This window comes from Gossypium hirsutum, chromosome D07 (assembly GCF_007990345.1).
Source record: "Gossypium hirsutum isolate 1008001.06 chromosome D07, Gossypium_hirsutum_v2.1, whole genome shotgun sequence".
NCBI classification, from domain to species: Eukaryota; Viridiplantae; Streptophyta; class Magnoliopsida; order Malvales; family Malvaceae; genus Gossypium; species Gossypium hirsutum.
Window position 1 is genome coordinate 58,333,269 of NC_053443.1, and position 19,136 is coordinate 58,352,404.

General features: G+C 28.1%; 2 protein-coding genes across 2 annotated transcripts; both read right to left on the minus strand.

Annotated features, from left to right (window-relative positions):
- Positions 1 to 1,414: 1,414 nt before the first annotated feature.
- LOC107926398 (uncharacterized) lies at positions 1,415 to 2,975 on the minus strand. The gene is made up of 4 exons (XM_016857246.2): positions 2,828 to 2,975; positions 2,236 to 2,343; positions 2,038 to 2,102; positions 1,415 to 1,915 (listed from the first exon to the last, which is right to left on the minus strand). Exons 1-4 carry the CDS (start codon positions 2,936 to 2,938, stop codon positions 1,753 to 1,755), a joined length of 447 nt encoding a protein of 148 aa, XP_016712735.1. The 5' UTR covers positions 2,939 to 2,975; the 3' UTR covers positions 1,415 to 1,752.
- A 6,579-nt stretch (positions 2,976 to 9,554) lies between these two features.
- LOC107926455 (myb-related protein 315) lies at positions 9,555 to 11,056 on the minus strand. The gene is made up of 3 exons (XM_016857304.2): positions 10,775 to 11,056; positions 10,206 to 10,335; positions 9,555 to 10,130 (listed from the first exon to the last, which is right to left on the minus strand). The coding sequence occupies exons 1-3, from the start codon at positions 10,905 to 10,907 to the stop codon at positions 9,716 to 9,718; spliced, it is 678 nt and encodes a 225-aa protein (XP_016712793.1). The 5' UTR covers positions 10,908 to 11,056; the 3' UTR covers positions 9,555 to 9,715.
- Between the last annotated feature and the right edge of the window lie 8,080 nt (positions 11,057 to 19,136).

Here is a 19,136-nt window from a genome sequence, read left to right on the forward strand (position 1 = left end):
TTAATGTTTATCTATAAATTTAAATAATAAACATAATTAAATATTAATAAGATATTTCTTTATTTATTTTATTTTTAATATAATAGCTATTAAAAATTAATTGCACTAAAATTTTAATTTTTAACAATTTAGTGATTTAATTTTTTAAAACATATTTGATAATTTAAAATAAAAATTATTTGCGTATCAAGGCATATTCGTATTTGACTTAAATTTGATAAAAATGTCAAATTTAAAAAAGAAAATAGACCGATTTATATTTAGAGAAATAGTTTCTTGTTTTCAATGCGTATCAAGGCATACTCGCACTGATAGCTTCATTAGTTGACACGTGAAAACTCCATCTAATGACACATAGAATAAAAATTCTAATTCAAAAGTAAAATTTTACTTATCTAATTAATATAGAATAAAATTTTTTATATTTATTTAATTTTTTTAATAAAATATCATAACATTCAATATTTAAAAATTTTAGGTTTGAAAATCACATCTAATTGTTTAACTTTAGTTAATTTTTAAATTAAAAATATTGGATTTCAAATTATATTAAAAACATTTTATCTTTTAAAATAGAAAAGTTTCATTAAAAATTATCTTAAAATAAAATTGAAAAATAATTTTTTATTTATCTTCAGGATGTGAGTTCGGAGATAGGTGAAGGTATTGTAATTTCAAGGTTAAGTTTCCGTATTGATGAGTAATGTTTTTGTTGTGTGCACACAATGTCTAAAATCATCTATAGCCCCTCGTTAATCCATAAATGGAAGGATAATGCACTCCAATACACTCAAACACATGTGTTCTTGTATTGACAACAATAATCATACCAATTAAGTTAAGATTCGGTCAACTTTTGTTATGTTTCTTTATTAGGTTTCTATAAGTTTGATGGGAAAAATTAATTGTAAACTTATAAATAATTTAATAATCTTACGTGTAATTTATCCGTTACCGAAAAAAAATTCAATTAGAGGTACTGCATTTTCTTCTAAGAGAATCTCAAAAATCAAACAAAGCAAAAGTTTTGAATATGTTCTTTTAATGAATGATTTGTTTTTGTAACATTCATTCAAAACAATGTTTCACCACCTAGATTTTAAGTACAAGGAAAATGGTAATTTGTGATTAAAACTAAAATTCCATCACCCAAAACAAAAAGATTTTTTTTTTTTTGTATCTTCCATATCCGTTTTATAGTTCATATTCAGGATTGTGGCTACCTCTCCTGACAATATCGTCTCAAAAAAAGAAAAGATTTGTCAACAACTTTAGTCTATTGTAACTTTGATAACACTTGAAACCAAACACCAATTCAAATGAATTTGATCCGATCCGATTCAAACATCCCGGGGGAATTGTACATACAACATGGGATTCTAATCTGGAATTGTATCGGAATCGGGAAACTAACTTTATCGGAACATGTATCAGAGCAGTTTTTCTTTTTCATTAAACATCAAGAACGAACAACCATGTTTAAAACTAGGTCTAAATATCAAAATTTCTTAGTCCACAAGAAACGAGAAACGAAAGTAATATCGAGGATCAAAAATAAATCACATGTTTCAAACGGCCTACCAATGGAACATGAAAATACTGAGTTCCCATCCCCTCTTCCGTCTGGAAAACGAGTTGAGTCCAGAAAACTAAACCACATGGATGTTCCTCGAAAAAACACTTGTGCTATTTGAGCCTCATCTAGATAAGACTAAGGTTGAGTCAATGTTCTAAGGGGACTAACTCGGATAATCAGAGGTCTTTAGATGACTTTCTTTTAGAAGGATCCCGGCTGAGTCCATGTTTCTTCAATGTTTTGATATAATTTCTCATAAGAGTAAACTTGTTGCTCCCAAGATTAAAGAAATAGTCCCAAGAATAAATCCCAGTTTTATGCAGATCATCGAAAACTATCCTGAACCATCCACCAGGAAATGACACAAGCATGACATAGACAAGGAAAAACACAGTTAAGAATCCAATCACATGTAAACTTTACCAAGTAAAATGGTTTAAAAAAGAACCTAGAGAAGGTACCTTACCCCATAGTTTCCTACAGGTTCGGCAGACATTATCCCCACATGGCGCCGACCAGATATAACCTGATAAAGGAACCTCAAGAAATCACAATTGGAACTTGTTCATCTAAAAGAGAGATACCATCATAAAGTAGACATTCAAGTTACTTAATGCCTTGTGCTCAATCAATGCTGTTAGATGAAGCCATATATATACCTTTTCACTGCCGATTGATCGAATCTTGCCATCAGCAGCAGGGCTATAAACTCGCAAAAACTCAGCTGACAAGCTAAACTTGATACCATTCGCATATTCTACATCTACCTGAACAAGTTTTTCAACATGATAGATAAGAAAGCTATATAAAGCATGAATCAAAGAAATATTTACTCATACCATGTCCCAAAATGTCTGCAACAAAAATGGAGTTTGCCATAACCAAATTTCAAATTTGAATCACTCCATTACTCAAATTCCATTTGGGATATATATATATAAATTATCAAGAACTATAACATAAACTGGCACCAAAAATTTCAATAACTCCACAAAGTAAACTAATCTATTACTTTCTTTGGCAATTTTGCTAATAACCCAAATGTTTATTTCCACTTCCTAAGAGATAAAATGAAGCTAAAATCAAAAGGGTGCTCAAATAACTTATCTGGGTCTGATTATATACTCAAATTAAAACAAACCCATATCAAAATTCAAAAAAAAATCAATAAATTAGTAAAAAAAAAAAAAGAAACCCACCAAGAAAGCAAAAGAAAATAGCAGAAAAAAGTATGGGGAAACAAAAACTTACACTTTTGGGTGCGTTAAGAGAGAAGCTTTTGAGGCGTGGGGTATCAACGAGACTGTGGATCCTTTGAATTGTTCTCTGCATAGCCATAACTAATCTGAACCGAGTTGCCATTGTTTTTCATCCTAGTGACTCACTGTTTCTAGAGCTTGAAAAAAAAAACACTGTTGGATCTTAGCCTTTCTTTTGTTGGACAATTTCGGCCCATTATTTTCAATATTTTTTGTTAATATTGGGCTTGATTTATCTTCTTCTTTTTTTCTTTTTTTTAGGGAAGGGGTTATTCTAGATTATCGTTTTAATTGGCTTAAAAATTATATTTTAATTAAATTATGATGACGTGTCATATGTGTATTTTTTAAAATTTAATATGATTTTAGTTAAATCATAAACATATCAAAACTATTAATCGTGCACCTCCTTTACCTCATATTACTTGAGAAGTTAAGGACGAGAATAACCTTGAAGTGCCGAATGATGAAATATCTACAAGTGCAGCCGTATCAAAATAAAGTTAAGAGACAATTCGCACAAAAGACCCTATCAAAGACAATGTCAATTTGTTGAGAAATTCGTCAACTTTGAATAAATAACACTTCATAAATTTCATCTGTAAGGGGTCTATCTCCTTTCATCGAGCTTTTATTTAAGTATATAGAAGTAAAACATTTTGACTAACGTGCAGCAGTAAACAGCGGGGAACAAGGTGTTCGTGTACCAATCATGGTTTTTGGATTATTGTTGGCTAAAGAGACGATGATGGTAGCTGCGGTTTCCTGTAAGGCAAGAGTACTCGGTGGATGTTGGGGATAGAAGTGAGTCACTGAAATGGTGGATTGTTGGGATCGGTTTCTAGAGCAGGGTGAAATCTGATGGTGCGTCAACTGATAGGAATGGTGTTGGTGGTGAATTTTGTGTAAGATCACTTGAACATTGGGGTGTGCTCCTGCAAACATAACTTCGTTACGTTGTTTCTAGATATTCCAAAGCGTTATTATCCTTCCATGTACTGCTTCCTGGTGAGCCATATCCCCATGAGAGTAATCAGCAATCTAGGATGCAATCTAAGATTAGCCCTTGAGCTTGCTCTAGCGGATAATTTGGGAAACCGAAAAAAAAATCTTATAACCGGAGTCGTGTAGCCGTACCGCCCATGGAATACCAAACCATAATGCTTTAGAGAAAGCACATAATCTGAATAAATTATCAATGTCTTCTGAAGATCCTGAGCAGAGACAACAATGTTGATCAACTGGTATATGTTGTCGGTGGAATTCCATTCGTACAGGGAGGAAGTTATGGCATAGTTGCCAGAGGAAGATGTGTAATTTTGGTGGCAACTTTATCATGCTTCCAGACATATTTATCATGGCCGCCTAAGATGGAAAAACCCCGAGATGCGAGTTCTTTGTGCCATTCTTCCCCGAGTCTTTCTTTAATAAGGGATTCATCCCAGTGTCCAAGAGTCTGGTTCATCATAGCCGTAGAGGGTAAGCCAGGTAAATCATGGCTACGGCATTGACGGAGGGCCATACCATTGCTAGAGATAGAGACATTGTTCCCGGAGCAAAGTTGAATATCTAAACTTTGTCCTTGTAGAATGCTCTTCCAAGCCCGGGAGTCCGTAGCTTTTGCTTGTACTTCCAGAAAATTTGTCTGAGAGCAATATTTGGCTAATAATAAAGATTGTGTGAGGGGCTATGGCTTGGTGAGACATCGCCATGCTTGTTTGCATAAGAGTGCCTCATTGAAAAACTCTGCTCGACGAATGTTTAGTCCTCCATTACGTTTTGGCCAGCACAGAGTATCCCAGTTACACATGTGAAGTTTCTTGGCCTCACCAAAAGTCTCGTAGTATTTTGTCAATCTTGTCCGTGATATATTTTGGGGCTTTGATGCAAGACAAAGTGTGAATGTACGAGTACAAGTCTACCTAGAAAGCAAGTTCAATTTCCAACCTGCCAATTTCCTGTTTAGAAGGGGTTGAAAAATGCCAATCCACGTATTCTTACCTCGGCAATAATGTTAATGTCAATCGAGTTAAAATTCATTCGTGTAGGATTTGATTAACAAGGATTGAATTAGAGTTTTACAATGCTATCCAAGTTTCTTTATTTAAGGAGATTGGATTAGTTTGACTTTTGAATATCTTAAAGATCTTAATCTTTATCTTAGTCTCTACAAAGATAATTAAAGATCTTTTTTGTATGAGGGAATTCGAATGTAATTTATTGTAGTTTAGCAAACCTAAAAACTTATACATCATTCCGTTAGTAAAAATATTGAGAGAACATTTATCATTGTTCATATAGGAGTTAGTACTTTGAGTACAAATTTGTAAGTAAATTCAAGTGAGTCACTTGTTTTACGAAAATTTTCAAAGAAAAAACAATATTGATCCTAATTAGATAATAGGTATGGGGTTGCCATTAATGAGCTTATAGGACTTAAACCGTATTTTGTACTTGTTGAAATTTAGTGGATTAGCTCTCTTTGAAAAATGTAGCGGAATTCAAACTTATAATAACTTATATTTAAACTTAGAGCAACCAACAAAAAAAAATAAATGTTACTTTCAAAATCATTAGTTGATTTATCAATAAATAAATCAAGTAATTAACTTTCTAAATGGTGGGATGAACTTACCTAACCCCATGTTTAGATTTGTCTCATTTGTTGCATAAAGTACTCTCAAGTAAAATTAATTTATCCTAAATAACTGTCTAACAAAATAAATAAATAAAATTACCTTAGTTTACAAAGAGTTGATGTTTTAATAAATATATTATTATGATTTTATAACCAAAGAGTTTATATAAACAAATTATATGGAGTTAAATTGGTGAATATACTTAAGAGGTCCCTCTATTATAAGGATCTAATTAAATTAGTCATTTTGTTATTAAATAGATGAATTTAGTTCATCAATTATTCAAAATAATTAAATAGGACTAAATTAGAAAAGAGTTAACATTTACTGTTTAAAAAATATCATTTCCTAATATTTTAAAAGCTTTTATGATTTTGTAAATGAAATATTTTATTTAGTAATATAGGAACTAAACTGGTTTATTTAATATTTTAACAGTGAAAATTTTATTTCTTTAAAATTAAAACATGCTTATGCCAAGTGTTGTTGAATGATATGTCCACGTAAGCTGACCAGTCAACATATACTGTTATATATTATAAAAAAATACATGATTGTAGTAACTAGAAAATTAATAAATTCAGTATATTAACATGAATAAATAAAAACAAAGTCAATGATTAGGTATCAGTTTGTTAATTCCATAATTATATATTGTTTTTTAGGACCTTTTTGGATGGGCGGTGTGTTTACCTGCTGTTAGCGTAAAAATAATTGTGACAATGAGATTAAATATTATAACAATACTGTAACATAAGATAAAAAAAAAAAACTAAACATGCCATACTTGAGGTAAACGCCAACCTAAAAGAGCCCTTAATCATGTTGAAATTTATAATGTCTAAAAATATCTAAAGGCATAAATCATAAAAAAGAAATTTATTTGCGTGATTTATATTATAAAAAAATCCCATAAAATCATGTAGATGATTAATAGAACTGCTCATAGGCTGGATTACTTGTCTAGCCCGAAGACCTACCCGAAATTTGGGAGGGTTTAGATAAAAATATTATATTTGAAAAATGGGCTTGGACAAAAAAAATAGACCCATTTAAAATATGGGTTAGGTTTAGGATTGAACATTCAAAGCTCATGTCTGGCCCGAACCGAGCCGTTTTAAGTTTATAATATTTTATATTATGTTATTTTTATATATTATGTAATTTAGAACACATTAAAAAATAAAATTATACTAAATATATAATACTACTCTAATATAAATATTAAAATAATGTTAAGATGACTATATAAAAATTTTCAATAAATAAAAAATTTATAAATTTATTAAATATTAAAATAATATAACATAAATATTTAAAAAATTAAAAATAATATGGGTAGACATAAAATGGGCTTGGGTTAGCCATTTGCGAAAATCAATGAGTTTAGGTAAAATTTTAGGCCTAGATTTCGGGTCGGATCAGACTTGAACAAACATAAAGCATGTTAATATCATGCTTAGACCCGACTCGACTTGGCCCGGCCGATGAACACCTCTAATAATTAAGGATTATAATGAAAATAATTTTCCATTTTCAAAAGTTAACTTCACTCTAATAAATTAATAAATTAATTAAGGATCAAATTTATTTTAAATTAAATTTATTCATGGGTTTTTTTTATATTAAAAGCTCATATCACCATTTCAAAAATAATATTAAAAAAATACTTTTTATGTTAATGTTTTAAATGCTTATAATTACACTTAAATAAATCAAAAATATTTTTAATTAATAATTAATAATTCAAACTAAGCCAACAAATTGGATAAATTTTTTGTCAAGCCTACCCTAATATATTTTAATGGGTTAAAGTATTTGAAAAGTCCTTACGTTATAACAAGTAAATCAAATAAGTCCAAATTATAATAAAATTAATATTTATTACATAAAAAATCCAAAAAATTTATCCATTTAAACAAAAACCTCTCAAATACATTCACAAATTCTAATGTATTGACAATAAATAAATAAATTAAAAAATAAAGCAATGAAACCATAAATTATTTACCTAATAATAACAAAGAAATGATGATAGCAATGACGATCAATTAAGATTAAGGTGATGACAGTAATATATATATATATATATATATATATATATACCAAATTGATATTGTATATGTTCTTTTGGGTAATTAATTTGATTTGATATATATATACCAAATTGGTATTTTGATTTATGATAAAATTGATAATTTAGGTACTACTTTTAATTAAAAAAATTTAAGTACTTAAATGAGAAAATTGGTATAGTTTAAGAGTCAATTTTTATTTATTGGTATTAGAGGATTCGTACTAACATATGGTAAAGACATACTCAAATCACGAATGCATATACTATGCTCAAAGGAAACTGCTCAAGTAAAAACCTATCAGTTGCTCTCCAAAGACTCAAATCTAGGTGAGTTCTATGGATCATTAGGTCAATCACAAGAATTTACTTAATTTTTTTAATAAAATATTTATTAATGTATTAAAATTTATAAAAAAATAAAAATAATTATATATAGCTTTAAAAGAAAGGCTTAATATAACGTTTATTACATGAACTTAACACTTTTTTCTATTTTGGTATCTAAACTTTTTTGGGTCCAATTTTGTACCTGAACTTGGCATTTTTCCTAATTTGGTGCCTAAGTTTTTTTATTCAATTTGGTATCTAAATTTATTAAATATTATACAAATTACTCAAAACGCTAACGGTGTTAAAAAAATTATTATGCTACAAAAATATTGTCAGTATTAGAGAAAATTCATGTTAAAAAAATAGGTATTGAGCTATGCTTAACAAATTAATAGTTAATAAGAAAAAAATATTTTTTTAAACCCCAAATTAAAAGAAATTCATTATTTTCAACTAATTAAATAAATAAAACTAAAAGTAATTAAACATATAAAATATAAAAAAAAATCATATTGTCTGTCACTCACATGTCGGTCATACATTGATTATTTTTGCTACATCATAAAAAATAATATTGTTAGTATATTGGAGTGATTGTAAAACGTTTGGCAAGTACCAAATCGAACAAAAAAAAAGATTAGGTATCAAATTAAGAAAAAGAGTCAAGTTCAAGTACCAAATTGAACCCCCAAAAAGTTTAAGTATCAACTTAAGAAAAAATGTTAAATTTAGATACCAAATTAAAAATTTTTATTAAATTTAAGTACCAAATTAGACAAAAAAAATTTAAATACTAAATTAAGAAAAAATGTCGAGTACCAAATATAATATTAAGCCTAATTTGTTTAATACTTTTTAAAGTAGGGATTTGATTTTTGTGATGAAAATTACATCAACACTGAGTCAGCATGCTTAAGTGAAGGATGATTTATTTAGTCAAATATGTCATTGTAAAGTAGTTTCGGTGTCAATTCATATATACCACGTCTCTATATATCTTACGTTGTCAATAATATTTTGTCTATCTTTTCCTCTTGATTAAGTGATTAAATTGATTCAAATTATTTGATTAAATAAATTATTAAAAATTAATTTAATTATTTTTTTATTCGAATTAATTGATTCATACAAATTTTTGATTCAATTTAAATAATAATTAAACTTTATAATTGAAATAAAAATAATTTTTTTTACATAACGTAGGATAATATTATATTGTAATGGTTTATGATTGTCGTATTACAATTAAATTGGTAAAAAAAGAGGTAAAAATATTATGGAGACTATTAGAGATTGTGTAACCAGAATCCCGTTACTTATTGAATATATAAATACAATGAAAAATAAGGGAATCTGTGGTGGCGAAGGGCCAAGGGCAGAATAAGCACAAAGCGGTACAGACCATATTGAATCCGTATAGAACTATTATTCTCTATTTGACTTTGATTAGAACATGGTTTTTCAATCCTTAAATAGATGTAATCGAAATTTCTCTTAAATCATTTATTTTTCAACATTAGTGAATTTTTCTTATTCTGTCCGTGGTTTTGCTTATGTTTTGCGGTGGTTCTATCGTCGTTATAGACGTTTATTATAATAGAGACTCTAGTATTAAGAGTCATATTACATTTTATCTTTTTTAATAAAAAATTATATAAATTAATTATTATGTGTTAAATCAAATCACAAATCGATTATTTATCATCATATTACAAATTGGAGTGAGTATGAAATACATGACAATCTGACCATACAAAGAAATATTTACAGTTATCAAATCACAAAGAAATTTTGAACTTTAAAAAACAGCAGTTTCCTGGTAAAAAGTACAGCTTCAAAGCCAAGGAGGAAATGGAATTTGTTCTTCAAGATGAGTAAAATTATCCCATGAGAAAAATGAATCCACACAATCAACCCATTGCTTCAAACAATCTTCTTCTTGAGTAGCCATTGATGGATTGTTGGATTCTTCCTTTGAAAATGAAGAACCTAAGCTTCCACACAATATTTCATAATTGTTCAATAAATCATCTGTTTCTGTTCCATCCAAAGTTGTTTGAATTTCATCATCTTTTCTTACATCCTCTGACTTTGTCTCTTCTTGTTTATTTTTCTCACCATTTTCAATAGGTTTGTGTGTCACAGGGTCTAAACCAAGAAGCTTCAGCTTCTTCCTGATTCGGGTATTCCAGTGGTTCTTGATTTCATTGTCGGTTCGACCCGGAAAATGTGATGCAATCTTAGACCACCTACAATAAAAAACAAAATAAGTTTAGGATTTAAATCTCAATATCTGCAATCTTTTCGATGATGTTTTCTGTCACCTATTTCCGAGTTGTAAATGAAGTCGAATAATCTCGTCTTCTTCTGATTCTGTAAAACACCCTCTCTTAAGATCTGGTCTTAGATAATTTATCCATCTCAATCTACAACTTTTCCCACATCTTAAAAGCCCTGCATCAACCATACAGAAAAGTGGCAACATTTTTCTAGACAAATTATATATTAATCCATAAGAAAAACGGTAAAAGTATCATGGAGGCCTTTTGTATTAGAAGTTTGATTGTATTTTGTTCCTTCTACACAAAAAATGGAGAAACTAATATCTGTACGTTAGATAAAAGAACAATCTAATCCTTTCCATTAAACATTTCATCTATTTTTATTATTAAAAACCAGTCCTATGTAACGTATAATTGTTTGATTATTCCAACAATAGAAATAGACGAAACTTTTAATATAAAGGACTAATTTTCTCTTTGATCTAATATATATGGACTAATTTGTCCATTTTTTTGCCAAAAGAAGATAAAATATAATCTAACTCCTACTATAGGGACTTTCATGATACTTTTCCCGAACATAATCAGAAGCAGATGAAGAAAAACATTACCAGCAAGCTTGGGAACATGTCGCCAACAAGGAATACCATTGTTGAATATAAAGTTCATCAGCTTATGATCTTCCTCAATTGTCCATGGACCTCGCTTTAATCCAACTTTATCACAACAAGGTTTTCGTCCCATTCTCGAAAAAGAAAAATTCAAAGCACCAAAGATTTACAGCTATAAAAATGGCCACCTCCCTTATGGAGGCGATGGAAATGGTCCTCATATATATGGAGGCAATGGAAATGGACCTCATGTATATATACATATACATGTGCGTATGAACTAAACAGGGTCGTTTTCGTTGACAAATTTGATTCGTGCAACTAGTCTTTCTTCTCATTTATTTTTGATTAATTCATATATATACATATATGTATATATAGTTTGTGGGTGTATATATATACATATGAACTGTTTGTAGGATTTGTTTTAGCCCTAAACGATAGTGGAGAGATTCCCTTACCAGATATCCAAAGTGCCCTAAAATTCCAACCATGGATTTACTTGGGTTCCGTCCTTTCCCGTACTTGGCTCAAATTCTTTCTTTATTTTTTTTTAAAATGTGTATGAAATTTTAAAGTCAACTTGCATATGATATGAATTTGTTGGACATAATCGTTATACAATTTGAAAATTTTTTATTTCTATAGGGTAATTTATTATAATTTTTTTTGTACAAGACGTGATGTAAGTTTAACTCACTTACTAGATTGTAATTTCGCTCTAATGCATAATCTAAATCATTTTCGTACTAAGTCTTTCTCTCGAAAGTTTAGTTGTAAATTGAACAACAAAAACAACTTGCTTATTACAGCTTTGCACTAAAAGAAGTTCCTCACACGAGTAAGATAAGTGTTCTCTTAATCTCATATATAAAACTAGAACAACCATTCTCTTAAATAATTGTTTATTTATTTGCAAAAGTACAATCAATGTGAATTTCTAACTTCTTGAATTCATCTTCAATATGGAAAGAATTAGTAGAAACCTTCTCAATTTAAACTTTTTTTTTTAACAATTTGAATCTTTTCAAATAAGGAAACATCTTAGCCTTCCCGTACGCGTAGTTTGAACCCTCCAACATTGAGGGATGTGAGACAGATGAACCTTCCATTTCAAGCAAGAATTGACACTCAGAACACCACTTAATACATCAAATGTTAAGCTTTGATACCAAATTGAAGAAAATAGTCGAGTTTTACAAGAATAGTTTGAGTAGTTATATGGAACAATTATAACTGCTATGTGTAACAACTAAAGAATTAAACACAAAAACACTTGGTTGTACAGTTCGATAATCACCTATGTTTAAGGAATCTTACCCATAGAGATAATCCACTATCTTTAACCTTATATAAATTATGATTTAAGTCTTATCATTCTTCAGTATAACAATATCACCCGTACACTAAAGATCTACATCTCTCTACAAAACTTTGTTTGTAAAATCGAGTGACTCGCTTGCTTTACTTACAAAATGCACTTTCTAAAACAATTCCAATTGAACAAATTAATTGCTAAACTCTTGATACAAAACCACCAAGACAAGTCTCACATATATGAACATTTTAAACTTCTTGCAAATGAACTATAATTACCATCCCCACCAAAGTAGCATAAAAAATAGCAATAAGAATAGAAAGTCAAGAATAATTTAGAGATATTCAATACATGCCCATTCAAATTAAGGGATCCAATTTGCTTAATCCGAATTGATCCAATCTACAATAATACTCCAAATGATCGATCTTCAAATATGAACTATGAAACATTAAGCAATTACAAGCAAAATTATAATTGATTAGTGTGACTATTCCCGTAACTCCCCAACACCCTCTTTGTCCATTTAAGAGTTTTTCATATAGGTTGAACTCTTTGTATTTCTTTTTCAATTTCCTTTCTTAAATATTTATGTCGTTACTTTGTTGCTTTATTTATTTGTGTTTTGTTACTTTGTTTCTTAAATATTTACTGGTTGAGTCATAATTCGATTAACATGAGTATTATTGCTAATATAAGAGGACATGAGTTCGAGTATGCTGAAGCGTATTATCCTCCTATTTATGGGTTAGGAGAGGGCTATAAATAATTCTAGATTTTGTGTAAAAAATAGCAGATATGATCAAAATCTGTAATAAAATTATTTAAAAAAAAAAAGAAACATCAAAATTAATGGTTCCTACGTAGCAATCAAGTTATGTTTTTCATGTCTTTTTTTAACTGTAATTATAACGAATTTCTTTGTTGTTGTTTTTTTGGGGGGTGGTTAAATGACTTCTAAGTTTCAACTAATCACTATTTTGGATTTAATTGAGATTTAAGTAAACCTTAAAAAAATTACTTGTCAAACTATTCTCCACTTGAACACCAATGAATCTCATGACTTTTTTCGCAAGGAACTTCAATGTTTAAAGAATTCTTTTGGCCCAAATATTTAAAGAAATTTAAGCACTTCGACTATTAGCTTTATATTTTGGTATAATATCAATTTTAATCCTTACTGTTTCCATCTTTCGCCAATTTAATTTTTATTATTATTTAGTTAAATTTAATTATTAACCTTTCAAAAATAACCAAATCAATGTTTTGAATGAATTTTTTTACTACAACATTAATTCTTTAACAATGTTGGCATGGCAACCAATGTGACAATCCACGTGTACTTCATGTTGACATGACAATATTTATGTTATATGTCACATTAACAAATAAATTAAAATTTATAAAAAAAATCAAAAATTATAAAAAAAAATTATAAAAATTCAAGAAGAAAATAACATGAACTACATAGGGATTGTCATGCGGGCTACCATGTATAAAAATTTAACGTTTTAATCAATATTTCCATTAAAAAACTAACAATTTACCTTTTTTCTATAAGGTTGATAACCAAATTCGAAAATTTAAAAGGTCGAGATGAAATTTAACTAAAAAAGATAAAAACTAAATTAATAAAAAATATAAACATTAAAAATTAAATTTAATATTATTTCGTATTTCCTATAATATATAAGTTTTGACTAAGTTGTTTCTTCTTATTAGTTAACATGAAAGAATTAACAAAGAACACAGTACGGCAGATATCTTAAATTTATTTATATAATATAAGAAAATAAATAATATGTATTCAATTTTTTATACCATCGATGATTCAACTAATAGTTAAAACAATAATGGATTATTCAATTTTTCATCACACTGTTTTATTATTATTATTATTATTATTTTATTTCGAACAATCTCATTATAGGTTATGATCATATTTGCTCTTTCTGACACAATGTTTAGAACTATCTATAGCCCTTCTCCAACCCATAAATAGGAGGATAATGCGTTTCAGCACGCTCAAATCATCGTCCTCCTGCATTGATAATATAAACTAAAACTTAATCGACAAATTTTCACATTGTTGAAATTTTTTAAAAAAATATAAAACAATTGAATTTTTTTTTAGTGAATCATATATTGCAATAACCCATTAGAGAAAAAAAAATGGGGAGGAAGTGCACAAAAAATTAAGATAATAAAAAGAATAAAAATGCCCCCTAGAAATTAATTTTAAATTGGTTACAATATTTTTTTTATATTCTTTATGCATGTTTTACAGTTCATGTTAAAGGTTTGTGGTTGTCTTTTTCAACAATATTGTCTCTAAGGTTTAAACTTGGGTCCTCCCTTTAAAAATGTAATGTACATTACCATTGCGCTCAACCACTTGTTAAGTAATGGATTCTAATCTTTATTAGATGAGATAATTAATTTCAATTAATTCAAAAGTTTAAAAACTAAATACATAAATAAATAAAATAGATAATAAAGAAAACAATGACTGTTAATGTCATTGGTTTATGTTTAAATCAGGATTCAATCATAAAATGACATATCAAGCACAGTACAATCATGATTCAATCGTAAAATGGTATACAAATCGCAATCAAAATAAACATTTATCATTGTAGAATGTCAAATTGAGGGCGTGTTTGGATGAGCAGTGCGTTTACCTGCAGTTAGTGTAAAAATAACGGTGGCGGTGAGATTAAATACTGTAGCGGTACTGTAGCGTGAGACAAAAAGTAAGCTAAACACACCGCACCGCACCCAATCGCCCATCCAAACTCACCCTGAGATGGAAATATGATGTTTTTTTTATCTTTAATTTTGTTTAGGCATAATGATAAATTTTATTTTTAGTATTTTTTTGTTAATTTGATCTTTATTTTTTTTTGAGTAAAATATGGTTTTAATCTTTTAAAAAGAGTCGAATTGATATTTTTTTTAACAAAAATATTGACTAAAATGTTAAAATTTTAAACATGACAGCCTACATGGCAATCCACATATATTTCATGATATATTTTTGAATTTTTATAAACTTTTATTACTTTTTTTTAATATTTATAAGTTTTAATTGATTTGTTGATGTAACACCAATGGCAAACTTTTAATATAAAATGTTAAAATTACACTTTGGCCTCCTCTAAAAATATAAAAATTCGATTTAATCCTTTAAAAATTATAAAGATATATAGTCTATTAAAATGGTGAAATCACATTCTTTCTATCATAAAAATTACAATTTAATTTCGCCCCCTAAAGAAATTTTTTGGTTTTGCCCCTATGTAGCACATGAGATAAATAGTGCTATGTCAACATAAAGTACGTGTGGAGTATCACGCAAGTTGCCACACTAGCATCGTTAAATAATAATGTTATAGTCACTATTTTCATTGAAGAAAAACAATTTGATTTTTTCTAAAAGGTTAATAGCTAACTCAACAAAAGAATGAGGATCAAATTGACAAAAATTATAAAAATTAAAGGCTAAAGTTATTATTATACACAATAAATTTAAGAATGTAAAGAAAATGACAAGAAAGAAAAAAAAATTTGTAAATGAAATGTAATAATTAAAAATTTTATTGTTTGATACCAAATAAAATAAATTAATCTCTAAGCATATGGTTGATAGTGAAAATTAAAAACAAAAAACTATAATAAATATCTCTATCTCAATTAGTGAGGTTTGAAAATAAGTGGCAATTGAAAGTGAAACTTTATATAAAATGCAAAAATTAATTTTCAATATTTTTAAATTTAATTAGCATTATTTGTAAAAATTTATTCTAGTCCTTATATTAAAAATTACTTTGCACTTTCACAATTTGCTACTAAATTTATGATAATTTAGAAAATTATATATATTATAATCAATTGATTCATCCATAATCTAACTCGACCCATAAAAAGCCTGATGTATTTTTGAATTATAGATCAGGTTTAGTTATGAGTAAATTAATTAGGTATGATACATTTGGTTCAAATTATTAATAATTTAACGAGAAATTGTAACCGTATTATGATTTAAATAATGTGGAGCAATTTTTATTAGAACTAAAATGAATAATAGATATAAGCATTGATTATATTATTTTTTAAAGATTTATTAATGGATATTTGTAGGGTAATCCCTCCAACTCTTTTGTCTTCACTCAATAGCCAGCAGCCTCCACTAGTCATTAAATCCATCAAAAACAAACAAAATCTCAACAATTTTGGTTCATCAAGCTAAAAGGACTACCTTATTTTTCCCACTTGCAATTATTTTCCCAAGAAAAAATAAATTATATATAATACAAACTTATTATTTCATTTTTATTTTTAATTTGATAAATCCCTATGTTATAATCAGGAACGAAACCAATAAATTATTTTAAAATGATCAGAGCTGAATCATAAATTTTGAGGGAAATGCAATTTTAACATTATATTAAATTGAAATTTTTAAAACTTTGAAGAAATTTTTTAAATTTCATATACAAAATGTGATTAAGAGTATATAAATTAAATATAAGAAAACATAAATTTAATCTTCATAGTCTTATTGTTTATTAATTATATGTTACTTCAATTAATACACACATGGCTAGGGGAGGTAGATAGATAGGTCCTTGGTCCCCAATTCTTTTTATAATTGTGGTTTAGTGGGATAGAAACTGTAAAACTACATGTTAATAAAATAATAAAATTATATTTTAATTCCTTAAATTTATAATTTAATTTTGATTTTCCTGTCTAACTTCGTCTTAATATATATAAATAGAGGAGAGATTTATTTATATTTGTGTAAAATTAAAGTAGTGAACCGGTCTAATATCTCTGTCATATTGGTAAGGGCAAAACCATAACCTTTTTTTTAGACGGGATCAAAATTAAGTTGTATATTTTTAAGAAAGTAAAAATGCAATTTCACCACTTTAATAGTTTTTATACTTATAATTTTTAAATGGCTAAATCAATACTTTATCATTCTTAGGGGTTAAAGTGCAATTTTACTATGTACTAACTTAAATTTTTATAAATTTTAAAGAACCAAAAGTTGAATTTTTCATTTAAGGGGGTTGAGGCCCTTACCAACCCCGTCGCCACCCCTATTGTATATATTAATATTTATTAAATGGTTGAAAGTTTTTTTTATGTAAATTAAATAATCAAAAAGTTTTAATTTTATATCAAATTTGACATGTATAATCTATATGAATAGAATATAGAATATGATAATTGTATCTGCAAGTGAATCCCTCCCGTATATATTAAATAAATAAAAGTAAAAATAAAAATAAAACTTAATATTTATATTCTTATATTTATTTATTTGGATTAATTTTGTTACTTCAACTAATACACATGTAATATTTGATTAAGATTTAAGATTATATATATCAAATAAAAGAAACCCAAACGTGTCGACCTTAACTTGGAGATGACGTGGCAAAATCAGAGATTGTTGGTTCCATGTTGAGGAATACTACCCACCCAAATCCAATTATATTTTTATTTTAGATCACATTGGCTTAAAATATTATGAAAATCTTTTTAATTCATATTCAAATCATCATTATGTGCAATCAACCTTTCCGAGGAATAACCAAGTTTTTTAGAATCAAATCGATGATTGAATTTGTTAGGTTATCAATTGCAGTTTAATTGATTTGACCGGTTTTATTATATAGATTATGAAAATTTATAAAAATAAAAAAATTTCGGTTTAACTGTCTAGTTCAATCAGTTTTTTACACGATTCAACTGGTTTCTGAGTCAATCGGTCAAATACTTTTCTCCAAATTAATACTCCAGTTGATTCTTGATCTAACCAACTGTTCCGATCCGGTTCAAACAACCATGAGAATAACTTTAATTTTTTTTTCTTTATTTTGTCCTAGACTCATGTTTTAATCTGTCTCATCAAAAGGCTAGAATTATTATTTATTCTAACATTAACAACCTAGAATTTTATTTTTTTTTAATATTCGAATGAATAATGTGTACTTTAATAATAATCAATTCGAAAAGGACCTTAAAAAATTTATAGTATAAGTCCCTAGTTTTATTGACTTCCCGGGTAAAAATATTTTCAAACCCACATCCATTTTCAGAAAATTAATAATATGTTAAAAATTATGTATTTATACTAATATTTTATACTTTTAAAATTACATTTTATTATTTAAAATAAATTCGTGACTGGTTGATGTTAGGTAGGGGCATGAATAAAGGAGGTTGGCACAAGTCTTTTGTGTGAAGAGATTGATAAGTGAGAATGTGTCACCTTGTAAGGCCTTATAAGTGTGCTTGATAATGAGTCGGCGTAGTGACAGATGATGCACAGAGAGGTTTCTGTTATTGGGAAGGTGATGGATCTTCTGGTATGGTCCTAGTGAAGCAAAGCAGAGCGATGCAAGGCATATAACATGGTGACACTAAACTCAACCAAGTTTGGATTTTTTTTTTATAGAAACCAACCAACAATTTGGACTGATCAACGTATAATTTCTTATTTAAAATAATGAAATTTTAAAAAATAAAAAAAGGCTAGATTATTTTTTTATTGATGTAAAATTTCGTAAGTAGATAATATTAGTGTAATTAAAAGTTGAATTTTTTAAGTGGATAGCATTTTTAATATATATATATAATTGATTGTCAAAATATGTCGGCGACTGCTCTGGCATTGCAGCCGGATAAATTCTGTATGCCATGGTTGCCATTGGGATCACTCTTTTGCCAATGCAAAGATGTGAAAGCGTCAAACGCCTTACAAGAACCTCCAAATACACAAAAAAAAAATATGAAAATACTCGTTATTATCCGACATTTACAACAGATGTTTTTTAAACTGAACCAATCAAGTCATTGATTCTTTGATCTGACTAATTCGATTAAAAATCATTAAAAATTAAAAAAAAATCCAATTCAACCGATCTAACCGATTCAAAATCCTTCTCCGGACCAATACCTCGGTCGGCTCCCAATCCAACTGGTCCGACCAGCCGGTCCAGTCAGATTCAGACGTCCTTGTTTACAACA